At 42.4% G+C, this 20812-nt stretch overlaps 1 protein-coding gene across 4 annotated transcripts in view; it reads right to left on the reverse strand.

The window, feature by feature from the left end:
- Window positions 1–17761, reverse strand: part of SLC6A12 (solute carrier family 6 member 12) — a 34657-nt gene extending 16896 nt beyond the window's left edge. The window contains exons 1-7 of one of the 4 annotated variants that reach the window (XM_036758954.1): window positions 17658–17761; window positions 16839–17055; window positions 11820–11954; window positions 8168–8308; window positions 6762–6849; window positions 6174–6306; window positions 1310–1444 (exon numbers count right to left, since the gene is read on the reverse strand). In XM_036758954.1, the coding sequence (XP_036614849.1) occupies window positions 1310–1444; window positions 6174–6306; window positions 6762–6849; window positions 8168–8308; window positions 11820–11954; window positions 16839–17040 (834 nt within the window). In that variant the 5' untranslated portion in view covers window positions 17041–17055; window positions 17658–17761. Of the gene's footprint in view, window positions 1–1309; window positions 1445–6173; window positions 6307–6761; window positions 6850–8167; window positions 8309–11819; window positions 11955–16838; window positions 17091–17657 lie in introns of those variants that run through there. The other 3 variants (XM_036758951.1, XM_036758953.1, XM_036758955.1) reach the window with 3 other exon arrangements.
- Between the last annotated feature and the right edge of the window lie 3051 nt (window positions 17762–20812).

The following is a 20812-nucleotide window of genomic DNA, read 5'->3' on the forward strand; positions in this document are numbered from 1 at the left end:
TTCCATCCCTAATATACCAAAAGCTCTCCAAGGCCCCTTCTAGCCCTGAGATACCAAGTCCAAGAGAAGGAATCATTGGATCTTGAAGCAGGGGAGGGGCTACCATGCAGAATGTGCTTCCTTCTCTTCCCCAATTTGTGAATCTCAGCCTTACTTACTACAGAAAGCAGATTGTGGTAGAGAGGAAGACATATCTGCAGCAGTCAGTTTGGAGATAATGCCAGGTAATGTTTCGAGATTCGCTTATAAATCCTGATCAACTGGTTAAGGACCCTTGCTCTAATACAAGGGTTCACTGAGGTAAAGCCATCAAAGTGAAACATGGGGCTAGCTAGGCTCTTCTGAGGTCATTTCATCCATTCCCTTGCATGTCAGGACTCCCAGGACAGGACAGTGCAAACAAGGGAAGGTCCTGTGATTTTTCTCTTAAAGGTCTTCAGAGAAGGAGATGCAATAGCTTCATTCTAGCATTTCACAGAAATTTAGAATCACAATCTTAGTATTGGAAGGGGCTCCAGAGGTCATCTAGTCCACCTCCTACCAGAGCTGGGATATAGCCAGTGCCTGAAGGCCCAAAGAGATAGGGAAGAGGATGGCAATAAGCATTTACAAAGCACCTCCTATATTCCATGCGCTGTGCCAACTCTTTACAAATATTAATCTCATTTAATCCTCACAACAACCTTGAAAGGTAGGTGCTGCTATTATCCCCATTTTACAATTGAAGAAACTGAGGCAGACTGAGACAAAGTGACTTGCCCAGGATCATACAGCATCTGAGGCTGGATTTGAATTCAACTCCTCTTGACTTCAAGTTCAGCACTCAATGCACCATGCCACCTCGCTGCCCTCATGATGGGTAACTCACCAATTCCTAGGGCAGTCTATTTTGTTTTAAAACACTTTCATTGTTAGGAAGTTTTTCTTTAGTTACACTGAAACCTGCTCCCCTATTCATCATTTCTAGCTCTGCCCTTTAGGACCGAGCAGAACAATTCTAATTCCGTCTTCCAGTGTGTGACCACCATTCAAATATATGAAAGCAATGATCATGTCTCCCTTATGTCTCCACTTCTTTCATTAGTGTTGCCTAAATTTCTCTTATGATAATTTCAAGCCTAAATTCCTCTTATTGCAATTTCAGGCTGTACGTTGATTGATGCTTCTCACTCTCCTGGTCATCGAAATGCTCCAGCTGCTTAGACTAATTGAGATTATAAAGGATGTTAGAATTTCTGCCCCAAGCTCTGAGGCAAATGAAAGATATAGTGAAGGATCCTAAGGACGCTGTCTTTGGCATGATACTCACCTGGGGGTCCTTGAGGCGATGCAAGTCTGGTTTCAGGTAATACATGATCCCTTCATAGGCCCCAGGAAGGGTGACCCCTCGAATGAGCAAGATGATTAGCATCAGATAGGGGAATGTGGCTGTGAAATAAACCACCTGGAGAGGAAGGAGGAAATGATCAGTCCTAGATCTGGGTCACAGGTTCACAGAACTCTCGAGCTGGTGGGGTCCTTTCTGAGGCCGTTTTGTTCACTCAAAGTCAGGGGTGTGCTAGAGCCAGCTCAAATCAGCTCAAGAGAGCTAGTTACAAAATTTTTGTTGAGTATTTACACTTCAGAAATTGGCAAATACAAAAATATATATAGCAGTCCTTTGTAGTGGCAAAGAATTGAAAATCAAGGGGATGCCCATCAATTGGGGGATGGCTGACCAAGTTGTGGCATACAATTGTGATTTAATAAATATTGTGCTATAAGAATGAACTGATGCAAATTGAAATGAGCAGAATCAGAACATTATACATAGTAAAAGCAATATTGTTGATCACCTGCGAATAACTTAGCTATTGTGGTCAATACAATGATCCAAGACATTTCCAAAGGACTTATGATGAAAAATGCTATTTGCCTCCAGAAAAAGAACTGATGAAGTCTGAATGCAGATTGAAACAACCTTTTTTTCAACTTTATTTTGCCTGGGGTTTTTGTGTTTTCTTTTGCAACATGGCTAATATGGAAATACGTTTTGCATAACTACACATGCATAACCTATATCAAATTACTTGCATTCTTAAGAGAGGAGAGAGGAAGAGAATTTGGAACTCAAAAAATTTTTTTAAATAATGTCAGAATGTGTTTACATGTAGTTGAAAAATATTTAATGAAACAAATAAAAATATATTGAGGGAAAGAAATTGGTAAACACTACAAATTAGGACTTGGTTTATCTTTTTGTTGACTGTTTTAAGAAAGTCATGGAGAAAACATTAATGTAAATTAAACTTAAAAGTGTATCATGTGTGCTTGCCCCACCTTGGAAAGTCAGTTGTTAAACGTTAAGCAAGCACATCCTTGCCTAAAGTGCTGGAAAGAACACTGGACTTGAATTCAGGAGATCTGGACTTAAGGTTTAACTCTATCACTTAGTGGTGTGTCCTTAGGTATATCATTTCTCACTGAGCTCAGTTTCTGCATTTGTAAATTAGAATAAATAATATTTGCTCTATCTCACAACAGGTTATATCCTTTGCAAAACATAGAATAGTCTAGAAGTTTGAGTTGTTATTACTGTATGTCATAACTACAGTATCCAACATCATTGATGGTCCATGATATCTAAGTTAGGGCTACTGGGGTTTTGTCCCATTTAGAGAATGGGACACTGATGGCGCTTATACTTCTACAACAACATAGAAACAATGGAGCTTAGCATCTGGTTAGCAAGAATAATTCAGCCAATTGAGTAAAAATTCAGCAACACAAGAAGCTGCCCCATGGATCTCCTCCTTCTCCCCTCCTCCTGCAATTTAGCACCACCCTGATCCTACCTCCCTAACACTGGCAGAGGCCTCCCTAGCAATAGCCTCACAGTATCCCAGGGCCTCATTATTTACAACTTAATTTGCCTTGAAAAGTGAATTAAAAGGCATATTTCCTCAGAACTCAAAAGATTTTCAAGTGAATGTTTAAAAATAAATAAATAATACATTTATCTTCTTAAAGGTATATTTCATGTGGCTTGCATAGGAAAAGAGAATTTTGTGAAGTTTGGCCTGGGTGCCAAAATTGCTAGTTACAGTCCTGTGAGTGCCCAAAAATAGATCCTCATAGAAACATGGACAAATCTGGTCTATCTTCTGCCTGTTTGTTGACCCTCTGCCAGCTTCATCTGTGAATGCTCTTAGAAGGATGTGGCTTATTTAGGTCTCATGTCAAAGTTTCTATGAGCTCATTTCACCCCTGGTGTTTTTTTTTAATATTTTACAAGGCAACCATTCTTGTAATCTTCCACTATCATTCTCTGTAGGTTTTTACAAATGAATTTGTATTCTAAATTGGTGTTGGCTTTGGTTGCCATGGCTCCCTTTGCTTGGGGTGGAGCGGGAAACATCAAGTTTCCAGACTCTTTTTGTCTCCTTGTTATAGTGATTGCTTTATCCTGATCAATCTTTTGCTGGAAATGGTAATAATCAAGGTCAATATATTTGTATTTTTTCATTTTGTTCTCTTGGTATTGATGGCTACTTTGAATAGATCAGGTTGAAACTTCTGGAGTTGTATTCATTTTCTCATCACCACCCTTTATCCTGATTTCATGCTGATTTTTACATATTCACTGATTTTTAATGTAATCATAGAGATATAAAGCCAGAAGGAATCTTAGGTGCCATGTATTTCAGCCCCCTCATTTTACAGATGAGGAAGCTGAAGCCCAGGAGGTTAAGTGACTTGCCTAAGGTCTCACAGCTAGAAGGCACAGTGGATAGAGCACTGGGTTTAGAGTCAGGAAGTCCTGAGCTCAAATCCAGCCTCAGGCACTTACTAGCTGTGTGACCTTGGGTGAGTCAATTACCTTGTTTGCCTCAGTTTCTTCAACTCTAAATGGGGATAATAATGGCACCTATCTCATAGGGTTATTATGAGAATCAAATGAGATTATATTTGTAGAATGCTTAGCACAATGCCTGGCACACAATAGATGCTACATGAGTGTAGCTATGATTATGTAACTATTATTGGTAATAATATCATAGGCAAGATTTGAACCCAGGTCCTATGACTCTAAAGCCAAAGCTCTTTCTGCTGTACCATGTTTCCTTAACTGATGACCTAACAATGCCCAGATAGCCGATATGATTCCCACTCCAGTAACTAATTATTTCCTGTCCGTTAAAATGAAGTTTATTTTTTGCAATGTTATTTAGTATAAATACTCTCTTCATAATCTTGGACAGATGTTGTAACACCACATCACATTTGTGGGTTACCCGAATAGCCTAAATAGGTTTTAGCACATTTCAATGATGATTTACGTTCAAGAAGAGCTAGAAATACTATTGTCAAGGAAATGAATGATTGGAAAGGTCATTGGGATGGCCACCTAGCAAGAGTAAGGGACAACAGGTGGACAGATGATTGTTTCACTGGTACCCATGATATTTTTGGTTTTTTTTTTATGAAGGCCTCCATTACTCTGGGTAGATACTCCATGTGATGTTTATGGGAGAACATAGGCAAAGATCACAGAGGATGAAGAATTATGGATGGGTTTTGTGCTAGACCAGATGAGTGAATGGACAGCTAGGGGGTGCAGTGGATAGAAAGTCATGCCTAGAGTCTTCCTGAGTTCAAATCTGGTCTCAGACACTTAACTAGCTGTGTGACCCTGGGCAAGTCACTTAACCCTGTTTGCCTCAATTTCCTCATCTGTAAAAAGAGTTTGGCAAACCACTCTTTGCCAAGAAAGCCTTAAATTGGGTCACAAAGAATTCGACACAACTGAAAAACAACTGAACAGCAAGTAGAGGGAATGTTCACATTGACGAGATTACAGATCTCATACTTAGTGGAATATTGAAAAAGTAATCACAATGTCTGAGCTGGATGAGACCTGAGAAATTACTGGTGCAAAAAAAAAATGTAAAGAACCCCTAGGCTAGATGTTCTCTATGGTCCCTTCCAGCTCTAAATTTCATGAACCAGAGGCCCTGACTGGTGAAAAGCTTACTCAGGCTCATGTGACCCTAAGCAGCCAGCTCAGAATTTGAATCTAGATCTTCTGACTTAATTCTAGTGCTCCACCACCACAGAAACATCATGACTCCCCTGCTTTTCTTATCTCCAGGCAGTCTGTGTTCCCCACCCCACCCCCATCCTCTACAGGTGAAACCCATTCTGAAGTATCTTAAAGGCTTCTGGATAGCGCTGAGGACATGGGATTTTCCATATCTCTCACACATTCCTGTGAATCCCATTCTATGGATTACAGCTGCCAAGGTCAGGTTCTGGCAGTTGGGAGGTAGAGGCAATCTCCAACACCAAATTCTTCGATGCATGCTTTTTAAACTCCATTATTAGCCCTCTCTAGCTCAGCTGTTCCCAAGATGCCCCCGGTTAGGCTGGGACTTTCCCCGACACAGGTCAGGCATTTGCCCAGTAAGCTGTGAGGGAATTTTCACTTTCTGTACTTTTCCAGGGCTGGCAGGGAGGCAGCATTGGTGACCTGCACCTCTGGAAGCCATCTAGTGGTCTCTCATCCTAAGGCTTGGCCTAAATGTATGCATCCTGCCCCAAGTCAGGGTTCTGGAAACACAAGAGGGCTGGGGAGGGCAGGGGAGGGCAGTACATCTGTTTTTCCCACTTCATTGGATCCTCACAACAACCCCCAGAGGTAGGGCCTGTAATTAGCTCCATTTTACAGTTGAAGAAACTGAGGCAAATAGGTTAATTGACTTGTCCTAGTTCACATAGCTGAGGCTGGATTTGAACTCAGGACTTCCTAATTCCAAGCCCAGTGCTCTATCCATGGGAGTAAGGAGACCCAGGACCTAAAGCAGTTCTCACTTCTTCCTCAATTCTTTGTCTTATGCTGGGGAGAAAGACAGACGGGGGAAAATGCTGGTGGGAAATCCTATTTTCTTCTTGTCATTTGTATTATATTTTGCATATTTTAACTCCACACAAAGGAGTTAATGCACTGCTGTCGTCATCCTGTGCCTTGGCTAGTCTAACCTAAAAAAGGCTCTGAGAATGACCTCATTTTCTGCGGGCATCCACCTTCTTCTTTGCTTTTAGAGTTCCCAAGGGAGACCCTTTCTAACGTCCTGCTGATGTGACAAGAGGGAGGGAGGGACAGGGAGGAGGGAGCAGAGGCCAGGGTTTCTTACCTTTCCTGTAGTCTTAATTCCCTTCCAAATGCAGAAATAGCACACAGTCCAGGCAAGCAGGAGGCACAGGGCCAACTCCCAGCGCAGGGCCCCAAGGTCATGGATGCCTGTCGTGATGCCCAGGACCCTATTCCTAAAAACCATGAGAAAAAAATGGAAAAGGCAAGAGCAACTTTGTCTACCTGACCTCTGATTTTCACGGCAGACCCCAGCTCTGGTATTCTCCCACCCTCCCACAGCTATTCCTCCAATCCAACCACCTCATCTGATGGATGAGAACCCCAAAGCCCAGTGGGTGATTCACCCAAAGTAACACAGTGAGTTACTATCAGGGACCCGGGTCTCCTAAATTGCATCTGGTACTTCTGATTACACCATCCTGCCTGTGTGGTCTGGCTGGAGGGAGTCTGCTATTCATTGTGTGAATGTGTATGGGGGAGAAGAGGTGTAAACAAGTGTCAGGAAGAAGGCACAAGAATTCTTGACCTCCCTCCCTCTCCCCCACCCCTTCCCCTTCTTCCATCTCCCAGGCCTCAGACATCTGGATTCCTTTGCCTGATTCGAAGAGATAAGGGCCCAACTACCTACTCCCAGAACTCCATGACTGGGGAGGTGCTATTGTCAGATGCCCCCGGGTTACTTGAGCCTGAATAATTCAGAAAATCCACACAATGTTCTGCAAAAGACAAAAATTATAAATGATATAATTATGTAATTATAAAGCCAAACTCGGAAAAGATCTTAGAGATTACCTAGTCCAACCCCATTTTATAGAAGGGAAAACTGAATCCCAAAGACAGAAAAACAATGTCAGAGGTCTCAGCTACAGATGAGATGGAGCAGACATTTCCTCTTGTCTCTCATTATCTCTAGCTCCTATGAGCCCCCCAATCACATATTTCCCAACAGAAATCAGCCCAGGAGCAACCTCCAAGCCCACAGCTTCTTAAAGCATCTAGTCAGTGGCTCCCTAGATCATGTCTATGGAGTCTTGTTTTCCCTCTCCTGTGATCTGCCCTGGGCCTGTCCTTGCTGAACCTCTTGGTTCATTATTGTCATTAAGGATTTGAAGGTCTTTCACATGGAATAGGGTTTATACTTGTTCTGCTTGATTCCAGAAGACAGAGCTGGAAACAATGGGCAAAGGGTGGAAAAAGGTGATTTAGGCCTCTTTGGGTTGGGGAGGGGAAGAAGAAGAGGGAATAAACAAACTTCTGAATTAATTACTAGAGCTGTCCAAAAATGCAATGGGTTGCTTTAGGAGGCAAAGGTCTACAAGCAAAGGTTGGATGACCTCTTGTTGGAGATATTATATATACATATACACATACACATACACATTCACATATACCTACACATACACACACATGCACATACATACACATACGCATGCATATACATGCACATGTGCACATACGTAGACATACACATAGACATGAACATACACATACATATACACACACACACATATATGTATATATATACATACATACACACATATATATATATATATATATATATATATATATATAATTTTTGTTCAGTTAGAATTTGGACTGAATGACCTCTGTACTCCTTCTTCCAACACTGTTATTCTGTGACCACTTACTTCTCCAATCCCTTGACATAGTTCATAATTCTAGTCTGATCTTCTAAAATGTTGTTTCCCCACTCCCTCAGCTTCTAAACCTCAGCAAACCTGATTCTTCTCCACTGGGTGAGGAAGGTAAAGGTCACTAGTCCCACTTTAAAGATGACAGGATTGAGGCTCAGAAACACCAAATAATAGTGAGCCAGTCAATAGAACCAGGACCAGAACACAGTTCTTCTAGCTCTAGGTTGAATCTCCTCTCCACCATGCTATGTCATTCCCTAGTGTCTCAAAGGTACCCAACTCAAGTACCCTAGATTCCCCAAGACAGTGCTACATTTGAGATCCAGAGGCCCAGTTCTAGGTGAGACAACCTTCTCCAACATGGCCTACCAAGGCATACCTGTGTTCCAGAAATTGTTACAAGTTGTCCAGGGTAGCTGGGAGGTGAAGGAGCTGAACAAGTAGAAAAAGGCCCAGGCAAGGATAATGACGTAGTAGACATTTAGATAGGCCTCAATGACCACAGAAGCAATACCGATGCCTGCCGGAATCAACGGTTTGGAGTAAAAAAATAAACAAGATAGAGATTTCCATCATTGTCAGAAAGTATGTAAACACCAGCTCCCACCAATGTATAGCAGGATGTTGGTGAAAATCAAAGAAAAATCAGATCGATACAATATTAGCAACTCGCATTTCTATAAAACAGTTTTATCTAGTACTTTATGCAAAAAAAATTATCCAAATTAAAAAAAGAAGAGTAAGTAAAGGCTGAAAAATGGAGATTAACATGGATGGAGAAGGCCACAGGGTCAAACCAAAGTCTCTTGAATCTAAAACCAATGTTCTTTCCATTATACCACATGGATTGCCATTGCCCTTGCCCTCAAATAAGTCAAGAACTTAGTCCCAAACAAACAATTTGACTGCAGATGACTAGGGAGGATGAAGCAAAAAATAACAATAATAATTGACATGTATATTGAATTTTGCATACATTAACTCCTCACAAAGTGCGTTGCCAAATTAACTCACAATTCCCTGAAAGTAGATATTACTGACACTCTATCCATTTTACAGATGAGAAAATTAAGGCTTAGAGAAGTAGAAGTTGGAGACAGAATTCAAAATCAGGTCTTCCTGAGTCCAAGTCTAGCATTCTATCCACTGTTACATGCTGACAATCTCTGAATGAAATCTCAAACAAATATGGGAGTAGACCATCCAAGCATAAGCATTATTTTTGTTTCAACCGATGTTTAATTTTAGGATATAAAGCGCTTCCTCGGTTTCATTGTGGCGTCAAAGCATAAAATGAAGAACCCTGCTCCCACAGAGGAAGGTGAAGAAGACTTGAGTGACACCCAGTTTGTAGGTGAGATTGTAATCTACTCCCTTGCCTTGGACATCTCTCCTGACTATAACTCATCTGGAAGATCCATATCCTTTCAGAACTTTCTGTATATGCAATGGAAACTTTAATTATGGTATCAGGAGTGAACATTAACTCAACTTTAATGTTCCGTGTTCCACAAAAGCAAGATTAAAAAAAACCAGGTCACCCCATTTTCAACTCCTCGTCTATCTTGTCCTATTGACCTGAATTCCTTCACTTCGAGAAGAAAGGCTTTTCTTGAATTTTGCTTTAAACTGGACCTCTGGTCCTCTGGGGCCTATTGCTAAAAACAAAATGGAATTACCATTTACATGCAGAAGGTCCAGGTAAGCTTTGAGCCAAGATATTCCTCAAGTGAGGTGAGAGAAAAGAGAAGTGAGGAAAATTGGGACCATGGGAAACAAGGGAATGGGAGGCTGAAGGCAGCCTGGGGAAGGTTAAGGTATCCCAGGCTAAAAAGAGTTTCAGTACCTATGCATACACATGTACATATAGACAAACATCTTTTCATCCCTGAAGACTTATAATCACCATGAGGAACATCCTGTCCTCAGGCAGTCAGTCTGAGCAAACAAAGAGATGTGGAAAGAGCCAAGGAGGTGGAGGAGGGAAGTGGGTGTGAGCAAAGCCAAGAGCTTCTGCGTGTGGCCATGCATGGGTGTGTACCACCACACCCTCACTGTGGCCATTGGTGCCCCTTGGCAAAGTATTCACCTGGGTTTTTCCTGCCTGCCTTAGCAGGGAGGGAGGAAAGGGCCAGACTAAGTATTTCAAGGGATACTGAAGATGTTTGTGTGGAGGGAGGAGGATGGGAGGTGCATCTTTGAGAAGCAAAAGTATATCATCCCTTCTCCCTCTCTACCTTCAATCTCTCCCTATCAACGAGTTCCTTCCTTCCTGGCTGCCTACAAACATGCCCAGGTCTCCCCCTTAATTTTTGTTATTGTTGTTGAGTTATTCAGTCATGTCTAACTCTCCATGACCCCATTTGGGGTTTTCTTGGCAAAGGTACTAGAGTGCTTTGCCATTTCCTTCTGCAGCTCATTTTACAGATGAGGAAACTGAGACAAACAGGGTTAAGGGACTTACCCATGGTCACACAGCTAGTAAATGTCTGAGGCCAAATTTGAACTCAGGTCCTCCTGACTTCAGAGCTGGCCTCTCCACTGCACCTACCTGCCCTTCCCCCTTACTTAAGAAGCCTTTATTTGATCCTACTATCCCTGCTAGTTTTTACCCTTTGTCTCTGTTCTTTTTCTCAGCTGCACTTTTTGAAGGAAAAAAACCATTCTATATAGGTGACTTCTCTTCTTCCCCTCTCACTCTCTTCTATAATTTATCCAACATTATAGAAATTTTAGGGGCATCTAGGGGTGTTAGATCTGAGTTCAAATCTGGCCTAGCTGTATGATCTTGGGCAAGCCCCTAAACATCTGTCTGCTTCAATTTCTGTTTATTGAGGATAACAATAGTACCTGCCTCCTAAGGTTGTTGAGAGTCAGAAAGATCTGTCATTTAAAACTGAACTAAGACTTCTGGAACACCTTGTATGTGTGGTCCGCTTCCCCATTAGAATGTGAGCTCTTTGAAAGCAGAGACTGTCTTACTTTTCCGTGCCTATTTCCCATGTTTAGTCTAGTGCTTTGCACACAGTGGGCACTTAATAAATGCCTTTTCATTTATTCAATAGAGAGTACAATTTTCTGATGCTAGTGATGTTTGCATTTATGAAAAGTCATTTAAAATGCCCTTTTGTTCCATTTTGTATGTTATGGAGGCAGCATGCTACAGTAGAAAGAAGATCTGGGTTCCAAGTCTGGTGACCTGGCCAAGTCACTAAACCTCTTTAGCCCTAGTTGGCTTATTTGAAAAATACTGTAGGGTTACTTTCTAACTCTAAATACTATTGGGACTTACATTGCACTCTGGCCATCTTACATACCTTTAATTCAACCTCTCATTTTCTCTATGGTGGGCACACAAAGGCTAGGTGAGCAGAGTTGGAATGTCCCACAAGGCAATGTGGCAACAGATCCCAAAAACTGCCACCTGGAGATAGCCCCTCTCCACTCTGAAAGAGAAAAGGCCCCAAAGAAGAAAGGAGACTATGCATTTCTCTCCTTCCTTTTCAGAGGTGGGGGTATATACACATATACATATATGTACATATATGTATATGTATGTATGTGTATACATATATATTATCAGGCCTCTTGGATGCATTAGTTTGTTTTGCTAAATTATTTTTCCTACTTTTTATTCTTTGTTACAAGAAAGATGAGATATATTTGGAAATGCAGCTCATGTAAAAACAAATGATATCAATGATTTTTGGGTTTTTTAAATAAAAGCCCACTCACTCTTCAGGCAAATAGTTTAAGGAAGGGAATATGGCCAGATTTCTTGCAGACTTCTTTGATTGGCCCATCATGGCCCGAGGGAGCCATTTAGGCTGAGTATGAAAAGAGGGGGAACAGGGACCATATCTAAGTGCATAGTGGATGGTCAGTAAATCTGTGCCTTCCTATACAGAGGCAGTGAGCAGGAGGAAAGGGTGAAAGAGAGTGGGGGAACTTATAAAAAGGAAGGACATAAGACAGCCCAAAGAAGAGATAAGAGGAAGGGGAGTGAGGTAGCAAGAGAGGCTGGTACTCACCCTCAAAAAGGGGACAGATCTTTTTCCAGGCTGTTACGCTGCCCTGACTGGTATACTGACCCAGTGCTACCTCCAGGAAGAAAACTGGAATGCCGCAGGTGAAGAAGAAGATGGCATAAGGGATAAAGAAGGCACCTGTGGGAGGAGAGAAGACAAACAGCATGAAAAAACCAGACTATAGAATCTTACTTTGGTGGCGAAGATCAGAACATACAACCAGAAGAAAACAAAGTCAAAGCTCCTACATCCAAAGCCTCCAAGAAAAATATGAATTGGTTGAAGGCCATGGAAGAGATCAAAAAGGAGTTTAAAAATCAAAAACAAAGACCTGTTCGCAGTATAAAAAAAATCAAGTAAAAGAAACAGAGGAAGGAGAGAAGAGCCAAGAGCTCAGGCAACACCACCCTCTATGGCTTTCTTTCTCACCCTTTCTCCTTCCCATATCTCTTCTCTCGCATACCACTACCCTCCCACCATCCCACTCTATTCCCTTGCTCCTCCCTTCTCCCCCATACATATATACCACCAATTGTCTCCTGTATTGATCATCTGGACAGAGGTCCCCTTGGGGGGGACTTTCTGCTCTGAGGAAGCAATTCTGGAATACCATGGACTTCAAGCTGAAGAAACATCAGGCAAGTATTAATCAATCTATTAACAAGAATTTATTAGTCATTTGCTATGTGCAAGGCAATGTACTAGGCAGTAGAGATACAAAGACAAAAGTGAAACAGTCCTTGCCCTCAAGGAGCTTATAATCTATTGATGCAATTGTACAAAAGTGTCTACAAAATTGATGCAAGACAATCTGGGGGGAAAGGCTTCCTGTGGAGACAGTACTTGAGCTGGGTCTTGGGTATTCTAAGAAGCAGACATAAGAAAGGAGTACATTTCAGGGATGGGATACAGCCAATATAAGTTATGGACATGGGAGATGGATTGAGAAGAAATGAGATTTTAGAACAAATTTAAGCAAAGTGAGTGAACAAGACCCATGTCTGTTAAGGGATGAGATTTCCGAGCATCCTGAGCACCAGAATTGGTCTATACGAGGCCATGACTCCCCTTAGACCACTGCTTTTGTTTCCCACAGATAAGGTGAATTATTCTTTAGTCAGTATAATGCTAATAAAACCATCAGATTAAGGAAATTTGAATAGTTTTGAGGTGAGATGGTTTGCAAGGCCCAGGAGGGTAGAAGACAGTCTCTATCTCCTCTCCTACCCTTCCTCCACCTCAAGGCAATTGGCCAGTTGTCTTGGTCCCTACAAGGTAACCTGTAAGTTTTACACTTTTAAAGAAAGCAGGGGCAGCTAGATGGCCCAGTGAATAGAGCACCAGTCCTGGAGTCAGGAGGGCCTGAGTTCAAATCCAGCCTCAGACATTTGACATTTACTAGCTGTGTGACCTTGGACAAGTCACTTAACCCCATTTGACTTGCCTTACCCCCTCCAGAAAAAAAAGCAAAGAAACAGCAAGAACCTGAGTCCCTGGAGGTGGGAGTTCAGAGTAGGGTTTGAACTCTAGAGATTTGCCTACACCAGATATTTGGAGGTGGGTGAGGCAGTTAGTCCAACTAACCTCTGACAGACTGTGGAACGTAAGTTGAAGGCCACCCTCCAGTTGGGAGAGGGTCTTGTGTAGGTAAGCGTGTTCAGGGGAAAGGAGCAATACCTAGATTAGGTGGGGGTGCTGAGCCTGGCATAGGGCCATTTTACCCCCTCTCCTTCTCCCTCTTCCTTCCATCATCCTATGCATTGTAATTCTGTTAACTCCCTAACCCCCATCACTTTCCATCCAAATAATAATAACCCACCAAACTCCCTCTAATGAAATAGCCAACACTGTCACTCCCTGCTTGTTTCCACTATACCCCTGCCACCTTTGGGCACAGACCATGGTGGGCTTTCAGGCAAGGTTCGTTGAAGGTAGAGCGACTTGGGACGCATAAATGGATACAACTCCAACTCCAAGTGTGGGAACTCCTCCCATCACCATAAATCAAAAACCTGTCTAGAGGACTTATACAACAAATTAATCCTGGGTAGTTTAGTAGAAGCACATAGAGGTTGACTGACTCTTCTTGGTTCACTCAACTAGTAAATGTCAAAAGTGGGTTTGAACCCACAGGTCTTTCTGGGCATTTCCACTAAGTCACAATTCCTCTTGGAGCACAAACCTTCTTCCTCACTGTAAATGCCTGCCCTAGGCCTCTTTTCTTCTCCCTCCAAATATGGGTAACCTCATCAACAACCATGGATTTAATTATCATCACTATGCAAGTGATTCACAGATCTCTACATCCAGACCCAGTCTTTTTCCTGAACCTCAGTATCACATCATCACTTGCCTATGGAGCATTCGTACCAGATATTCCAGACACATCTTAAACATATTCTGCCCCAAAATGAACATCATTATCCTCCCCCCACCCTACCAAATCCTCCTCTCTTTCAAACATTCTAATTTTGTCAGAAGCACCACCATCCTTGTAATCTTTCAGGTTTGTACCACTGGCATTTTCCTGGATTTCTTATTCTCCCTCACCCCACATGTCCAATCAGTTGCCAAATCTTGCTGTTTTCCACCTTTACCATGTCCCTTGCATCGAACCCCTTCTCTCCATCCACATCACCACCATCATAGTTCAGGCACTCATCACCTCTTCTGGATTGTTGCAACTGTCTCTTAATTGGTCTCTCTGTCTTAAGTCTCTCCACACTCCAGTCCATCCTATCCACTGCTGTCAAAGTCATTTTCCTTAAGCACAAATATGACTGTATGACTACCCTACTCAATCAACCCCAGGAGCTTCTCATTGCCTGTAGGATAAAATATAAACTTCCCTGTTGGGCTTCTAAAGCCCTTTGTAGTCTGGCCACAACCCATCTCTCCAGCCTCAGTAGACATTCCTCTCTCTCCTGCACTCTGTGACAGTCAAATGAGCCTTCTCTCTATTCCTCAGGCACCCCATCTGCTGTCTCTGCACCTTTGCAATGACCAGCCTGCATACTTGGAATGCACTTCCTAGCCAAGTCACTCAACCCTGTTTGCCTTAGTTTCCTCATCTGTAAAATAAACTGGAGAAGGAAATGGCAATCTGTCCCTCTCATCCCTCAGGTGTCACCTTATCCATCACGTGTTCCCTGCTTCCCAAAATGACTAGCATTCTCTCTTCCAAACTACGTTATAGTTAGCTACTTTGTATTGGTTTGTATTTGTTAACTTTATATTTTTAATGCATAGACATTATATATGAACATATCTCCCCCAATCGAATGTAAACTCTTTATGGGAAGGGATCGTTTCATACTTTGTACTTGTATCCCCAGTGCCCAACACAGTGCCTAGCGGATGATAGGCACTTAATAAATCCTCGTTGATTGGTTGATTGTTTGGTTGGTTCTCTTTATCGAGCCCTCTTCACTGCAACACTGATACCCTAGGCAACCAGAAGCTCTCTCTTCCTCTTCCTTCGTCTCTTCCTCATTCTTCTTCCCTCACTGCCCCCCCTCAAAAGAAACATGAGAAAAGTGAAGCATTGGAGCAGTTATGAGACAGTAAGCATTGGTCTGAAGGATTTCCTGTGTAGCACCGAGCAAGTAGTTTCACTTGTCTGAGTCTGTTTCTTTATCTTTACTCTAAGGTAGGGTCCTAGGTGAGCTCATAAGGCTTAGAGCTAGAAGGGACCCTAGACATTACCTAGTTACACATGAGCAAACCAAGGACTGTCCAGTGATTTGCCTAATATAATACAGGCAGTAAACAGCAGGGGCAGCTCAGTGGCTAGAGAGCCAGGCCTGGAGTCAAGAAGACTTGCTGAGTTCAGATCTGACCTCAGTTTAAAAAACAAATGTTGAAAATTGTTTTTACATTTATTTGGGGGGAAAATACATATTTTTTTAAAAATCTGGTCTCAGACACTTCCCAGCTGTGTGACTCTGGGCAAGTCACTCAACCTTGTTTGCCTTAGTTTCCTAGTCTGTAAAATGAGCTGGAGAAGGAAATGACAAACCACTCTAGCATCTTTGCTGAGGAAACCCCAATCAGGGTCATAGAGAGTCAGGACAACTAAAATGACTGAACAACAAGAAGTAAATAACAGAAATTTGAATTTTAGGGCCCCTGATTCTGAATCCTCAATGTTCCTTAATGTTAAAGATATGTTATACATATAATATATATAAATATGTTAAATTAATGATCCTTAATGTTAAATATGTTACATATATAATATATAAATATAATGTTAAATTAATGATCCTTAATGTTAAATATGTTATATATAATACATAAATATAATGTTAAATTAATAATCCTTAATGTTAAATATGTGTTATATATAATATATAAATATAATGTAAATTAATGATCCTTAACATTAAATATGTTATATATATAAAATACATAATAATATAATATATAAATATAATGTTAAATTAATGATCCTTAATGTTAGTTATATATATAAAATATATAATAATATAATATATATAAATATAATATTAAATTAATGATCCTCAATGTTCCTTTCAGTGTTAAATTGATAGGGTTTTATAAGTCTTCATGAAGGTCTCCACCCCACTTTGACCTCTGATCCCACTTCCATAACCTCGATACCCACTCTCGCTTTGTCTTGATGGGGATGTTTAGCCTAAAGATTCTGTGGGGGTATAATAGCTGATGTCCAAAAGAAGTTGCCCCTCCTTGGAGGTCTTCAAGAGAAGACTGACTCACCACTTGTCAGGTATGTATTCCTTTTGGGATTCCTTTTGGGTATGGTTTGCTGATACAAACCCTCAAATTCTGTCACCTCCCATCATGGTCACCACCTCCTAATCTCTAACCCTACTCTGTGTCTCCATTTTTACTTTTCTAGAGGCATCAAATGAGCGAGGTAGGTACAGAGGGTCACTTAGCTGTGAGGGAAGGACATCGGGGAAGGAACATCAGGTTTTCACAGTGACATTTTTTCACGTCCTTCCCACCCTCACCCCACCCACCTCACAGTGAACTCACCACCTCCGTTCTTGTAGCAGAGATATGGGAACCTCCAAACGTTGCCTAGACCGATGATCTCTCCAGCCACTGACAGCACGAACTCCATCTTATTAGTCCACTGGCCACGATCATGGATCTTCTCTTCCTCCTTCTTCTCTCCATCAGGGTCCCAGGAAACCACTGGGGGACCATCCTCCTGGATCACCACTTTCCCATCCATTGCACTAGGAGATTGCTGAGGAAACAGGAGAGAGGAAGAAGCAACCAAGCCTGAGAGAAGAGAGGAGAGACAAATTTAAAAGTTGCTTGAGGATGGGATCTATGCCATTTCATCTGTATCCCCAGCACCAAGGATTGTAATGTCCACCTAGAAGTTGCTTACAGCTCACTGTGTGACCTTGAGTAAGTCATTCCCCTTCTCTGGAGCCTCAGTTTCCTCATCTGTAAGATGAGGGGGTTGGATTAGGTCATCTCTAAGGTCCCTTCTGTCATAAATGTTCTGTGATGCTATAATAAATATCTGTTGAGTCTAAGTGAAGCATTCTGTACTAGCTCCCCCTCTCCCCACCAGCATCATTTGCTCGGTTCCTATCTCAGGAGGTTCTACAGTACTTTTATCCCTGAGCCCCCAGTGCATCTAGCAATTATTGTCCCAGTTGACCCTCACTACCCCGGGAAATAGATAAGGGACCAGAATTGTCCCCACTTCTCCGAAGAAGGAGCTGAGGTCCAGAGAACAATTTGCTCGTAGTCACACAGGAATGTCAAGGACAGAGGAAGGATTAGGAAGCAGGGCTCTCAATGCCCAAGCAGAGAAGCTTTGATTTCTACCAGCACCTTTCACCAGCACTTCACTAGCCTTCCCTTGAAGACCTGGGTCTCGGCTGCCTTAGTCGGTGGCCCTTGCCTGGCTCTCTGGTTGGGGAGAAGATCAAATGATTCTGTGGGTGACAGGAGGTCAAAGATCAGGCAAGGCAGAGGTGACTGCAGCCCTCCACCCCCACCAGCTATGCGCTCATTCTTGTGCCAAGGTTAACGATTTCCACAGGGTAAACAGGGGAGCCATCTCAGTCTGGGCATCTGATTGGGAGGGGAACAGAAGGTGGAGCCCATAGACAAAGCCAGAAGAGAGGGTTGGGGGAAGGGGAGAGGTGAAGAGTCAAGATGGAGCCATCAAAGAATCGGGGAATATAGGGGTTGAAAGGGATCTGAGGGGTCCTCTTGTCCAACCCTACCTGAGTGGGAATCCTCTCTACAGCGTGCCAGACAAATGGTCATCCAGCCTCCATGTGAAGAACTCCACTGTCTTGTGGAAGAGGGATTAGACTCATTTTGTCCTGATGAATCTCAGGAGGGAAAAAGATGACTTTCAAAGAAATACCAGATTCTGTTTCACCCATCCCTGTGCCTTCCCCTGGTCCCCCCACTGTGTTACAGAAGAGCAAGAAAGGGGCAGCGAGGTGGTGCCGTGAATAGAGCACCAGCCCTGGAGTCAGGAGGACCTGAGTTCAAATGTGACCTCAGACACTTGACACACTAGCTATGTGATCTTGGGCAAGTCACTTAACCCCAATTTCCCTGCCTTCCCCCCCTGCAAAAAAAAGAGCAAGAAAGGTTGGGGATAGAGCAGAAGCCTTCACCCAGAAGGGCATCCCACCATGATGCTGACTGGCCTGCAGGACAGGACCACTTACCCACAGCAAGAAGAACAAATCACCCAGAAACCATGCAGTGTTTCCAGGGGGCCTTTGGGGTCATTGCTGCTTCCTCTCCCCTTCCTCTTAGAGCAAGTTTGTTATCTCCCTGAACCTTGAGGAAAATGGCCCATAAGCCTCTAGGACCATCTCATCCTGCTGCCCCATATGATGGAAGAAGCTCTGCTTCTACAATGAGGATACCTGAATTCAGGTCCTGACCTTAGGAGTGATTTGAGCAAATGACCAAACCAGGGGTTTAGTCCGAATCCTTTGGATTCAGTCAAAGGGTCGCACTTGAGGACCTAGAGGGCCACATGTGGCCTCAAGGTCCCAGGTCCCCCACTCCTGGACTAAACCGATCTAAGCCTTAGTTTTTCATCTATAAAATGGGAATAATGGTACCTGCCTTATATGGCTATTACGAGGAAAACATTTCATAAATTTCATAAATCCAAAAACACCAAAGAAAGGTGAGAATGTAATTGTTCTCACGGACATTGCTACATCAGACTATGGAATGCTTGAAAGTGGGAGGCCGTTAGACAGAATATTATCTGTATCATAATTTTGTGCCTATAATTCTGTCACTTGGGTCAAAGCAAAAAGAAACGAGGCCACCCTGGCCACATGCGTTTGTGGGTCTGTGTGTGTAGTTCTTTTAACCATTCCATACTTCCATTCCTGCTATCCTCCTCCCAGCAGAGAAGGGAGAGCAATGCCCACCTTTGCTTTTTGGTTACACCCTCCCTTCCCCCACCAGCTGGGAGTGGTAGAAAAGTCAAAGAGAGCGTGTCTGCAAAATGGTCTGTGCTTCTCCAGACTCTAGGCTGGGAAATACAAGGGATTCTTTTTATTAGGGAAGATTCTGCTTGTTTGTTGGTCTCTTTAGCCCAGGCAACAGCCCAAGTTTAAGTTAGTTAGGAGGGCGTGGGCCAGGGCCACCTGAGGTTATGGAAAATTTTGAAGGTGACTTGGAGGGTGCAGGTCACAAAAGCGTGCCAGGTGTGAAATTATAGTATTAAGTCAGACTCAGAGGCTTCCTCAGTATACTCAGCACATAGGGGACTAGGGGAAGGATGTGGTGGCAGGAACAAAGAAGGAATGGGACTTCCTGGTGTCTTTTTCCTGGGCTAGGGGATGGAGGAGAATAAAGGGAAAGGAGGATTTGCTGAAGCATGAAGCATCTTGAGATGCTTGAGGTCTTGAGGACTCACTCTCACAGAGTCATATGGAATAAGCAAGCTTGCCTGTAGCAACATGATTGAGAAGTCACTTAACATCTCTGAGACATAATTTCGTAATCTGTAAATTAAGATAATCATACTTGCTCTACCCACCTTCTGTTGTCTTGAAGAAACTACTTTATAAACTTTAAAGCATTAGATAAAAGGTAATTATTAACATTATTATCATACCCACTCAGCCTTCAACAGATCCTCTAAATATGCCCTCACCTTTGCCCCTGAAATTGCCAGGGTAGGGGGGCATATTGGTTATAGAACCATAGAGGACAACTGGAAGGGACCTCAGATGACATCTAGTCCCACCCCATCTTTTTACTGGTGAGTAAACTGAGACCCAGTGAGATCGATTGACTTGCCAAGGCCAAACATATTTTCAGAGGTGAGATTTGAACTTTTAGTCAGCATATATATATATATATTTAATATATATTCAGTATATATTAAATATATATATTGAACTTACATTATATATTATGTATGACTCCAGGGCCAGTGTACCACACTGCCTTCGTCAGACATTTTTCAGTCTTTTTTAAAAGTTTTTTAAAAGTTTTAAAAGTTTTTCAAGTGAACATAAAACCATTGCCTTACTTACAGTCAAGAAACCTGAGTTTAAACTCATGCCATCACCTTAGGTATGTTGTATCTATTTGTACATATTTTATATTCAATTTGTGTGTGTGTGTGTGTGTGTGTGTATGTCATTTTCCCCCATCAGATCTCACTGGGTCTCAGTTTACTCACCAGTAAAAAGATGGGGTGGGACTAGATGTCATCTGAGGTCCCTTCCAGTTGTCCTCTATGGTTCTATAACCAATATGCCCCCCTACCCTGGCATTTTCCCCAATCTGCATGAGAGAAGTGACTTTTATTTTTTATCTTTGTATCCTCAATACTTAGAGTAGTCCCCGGCAACAGTTAGTGCTTAATAAATGCATAGTGGTGGTGTTGAATCACCAATTTGGGCCTTTATTTTCCTGCCTATGAAATGGGAGAATAAGTCCACCCTACCCGCACCCCCAACAAGTGCTGTAAAGATAAAATGAAAGTA

Source organism: Trichosurus vulpecula, chromosome 5 (genome assembly GCF_011100635.1).
Source record: "Trichosurus vulpecula isolate mTriVul1 chromosome 5, mTriVul1.pri, whole genome shotgun sequence".
Lineage (NCBI taxonomy): Eukaryota > Metazoa > Chordata > Mammalia > Diprotodontia > Phalangeridae > Trichosurus > Trichosurus vulpecula.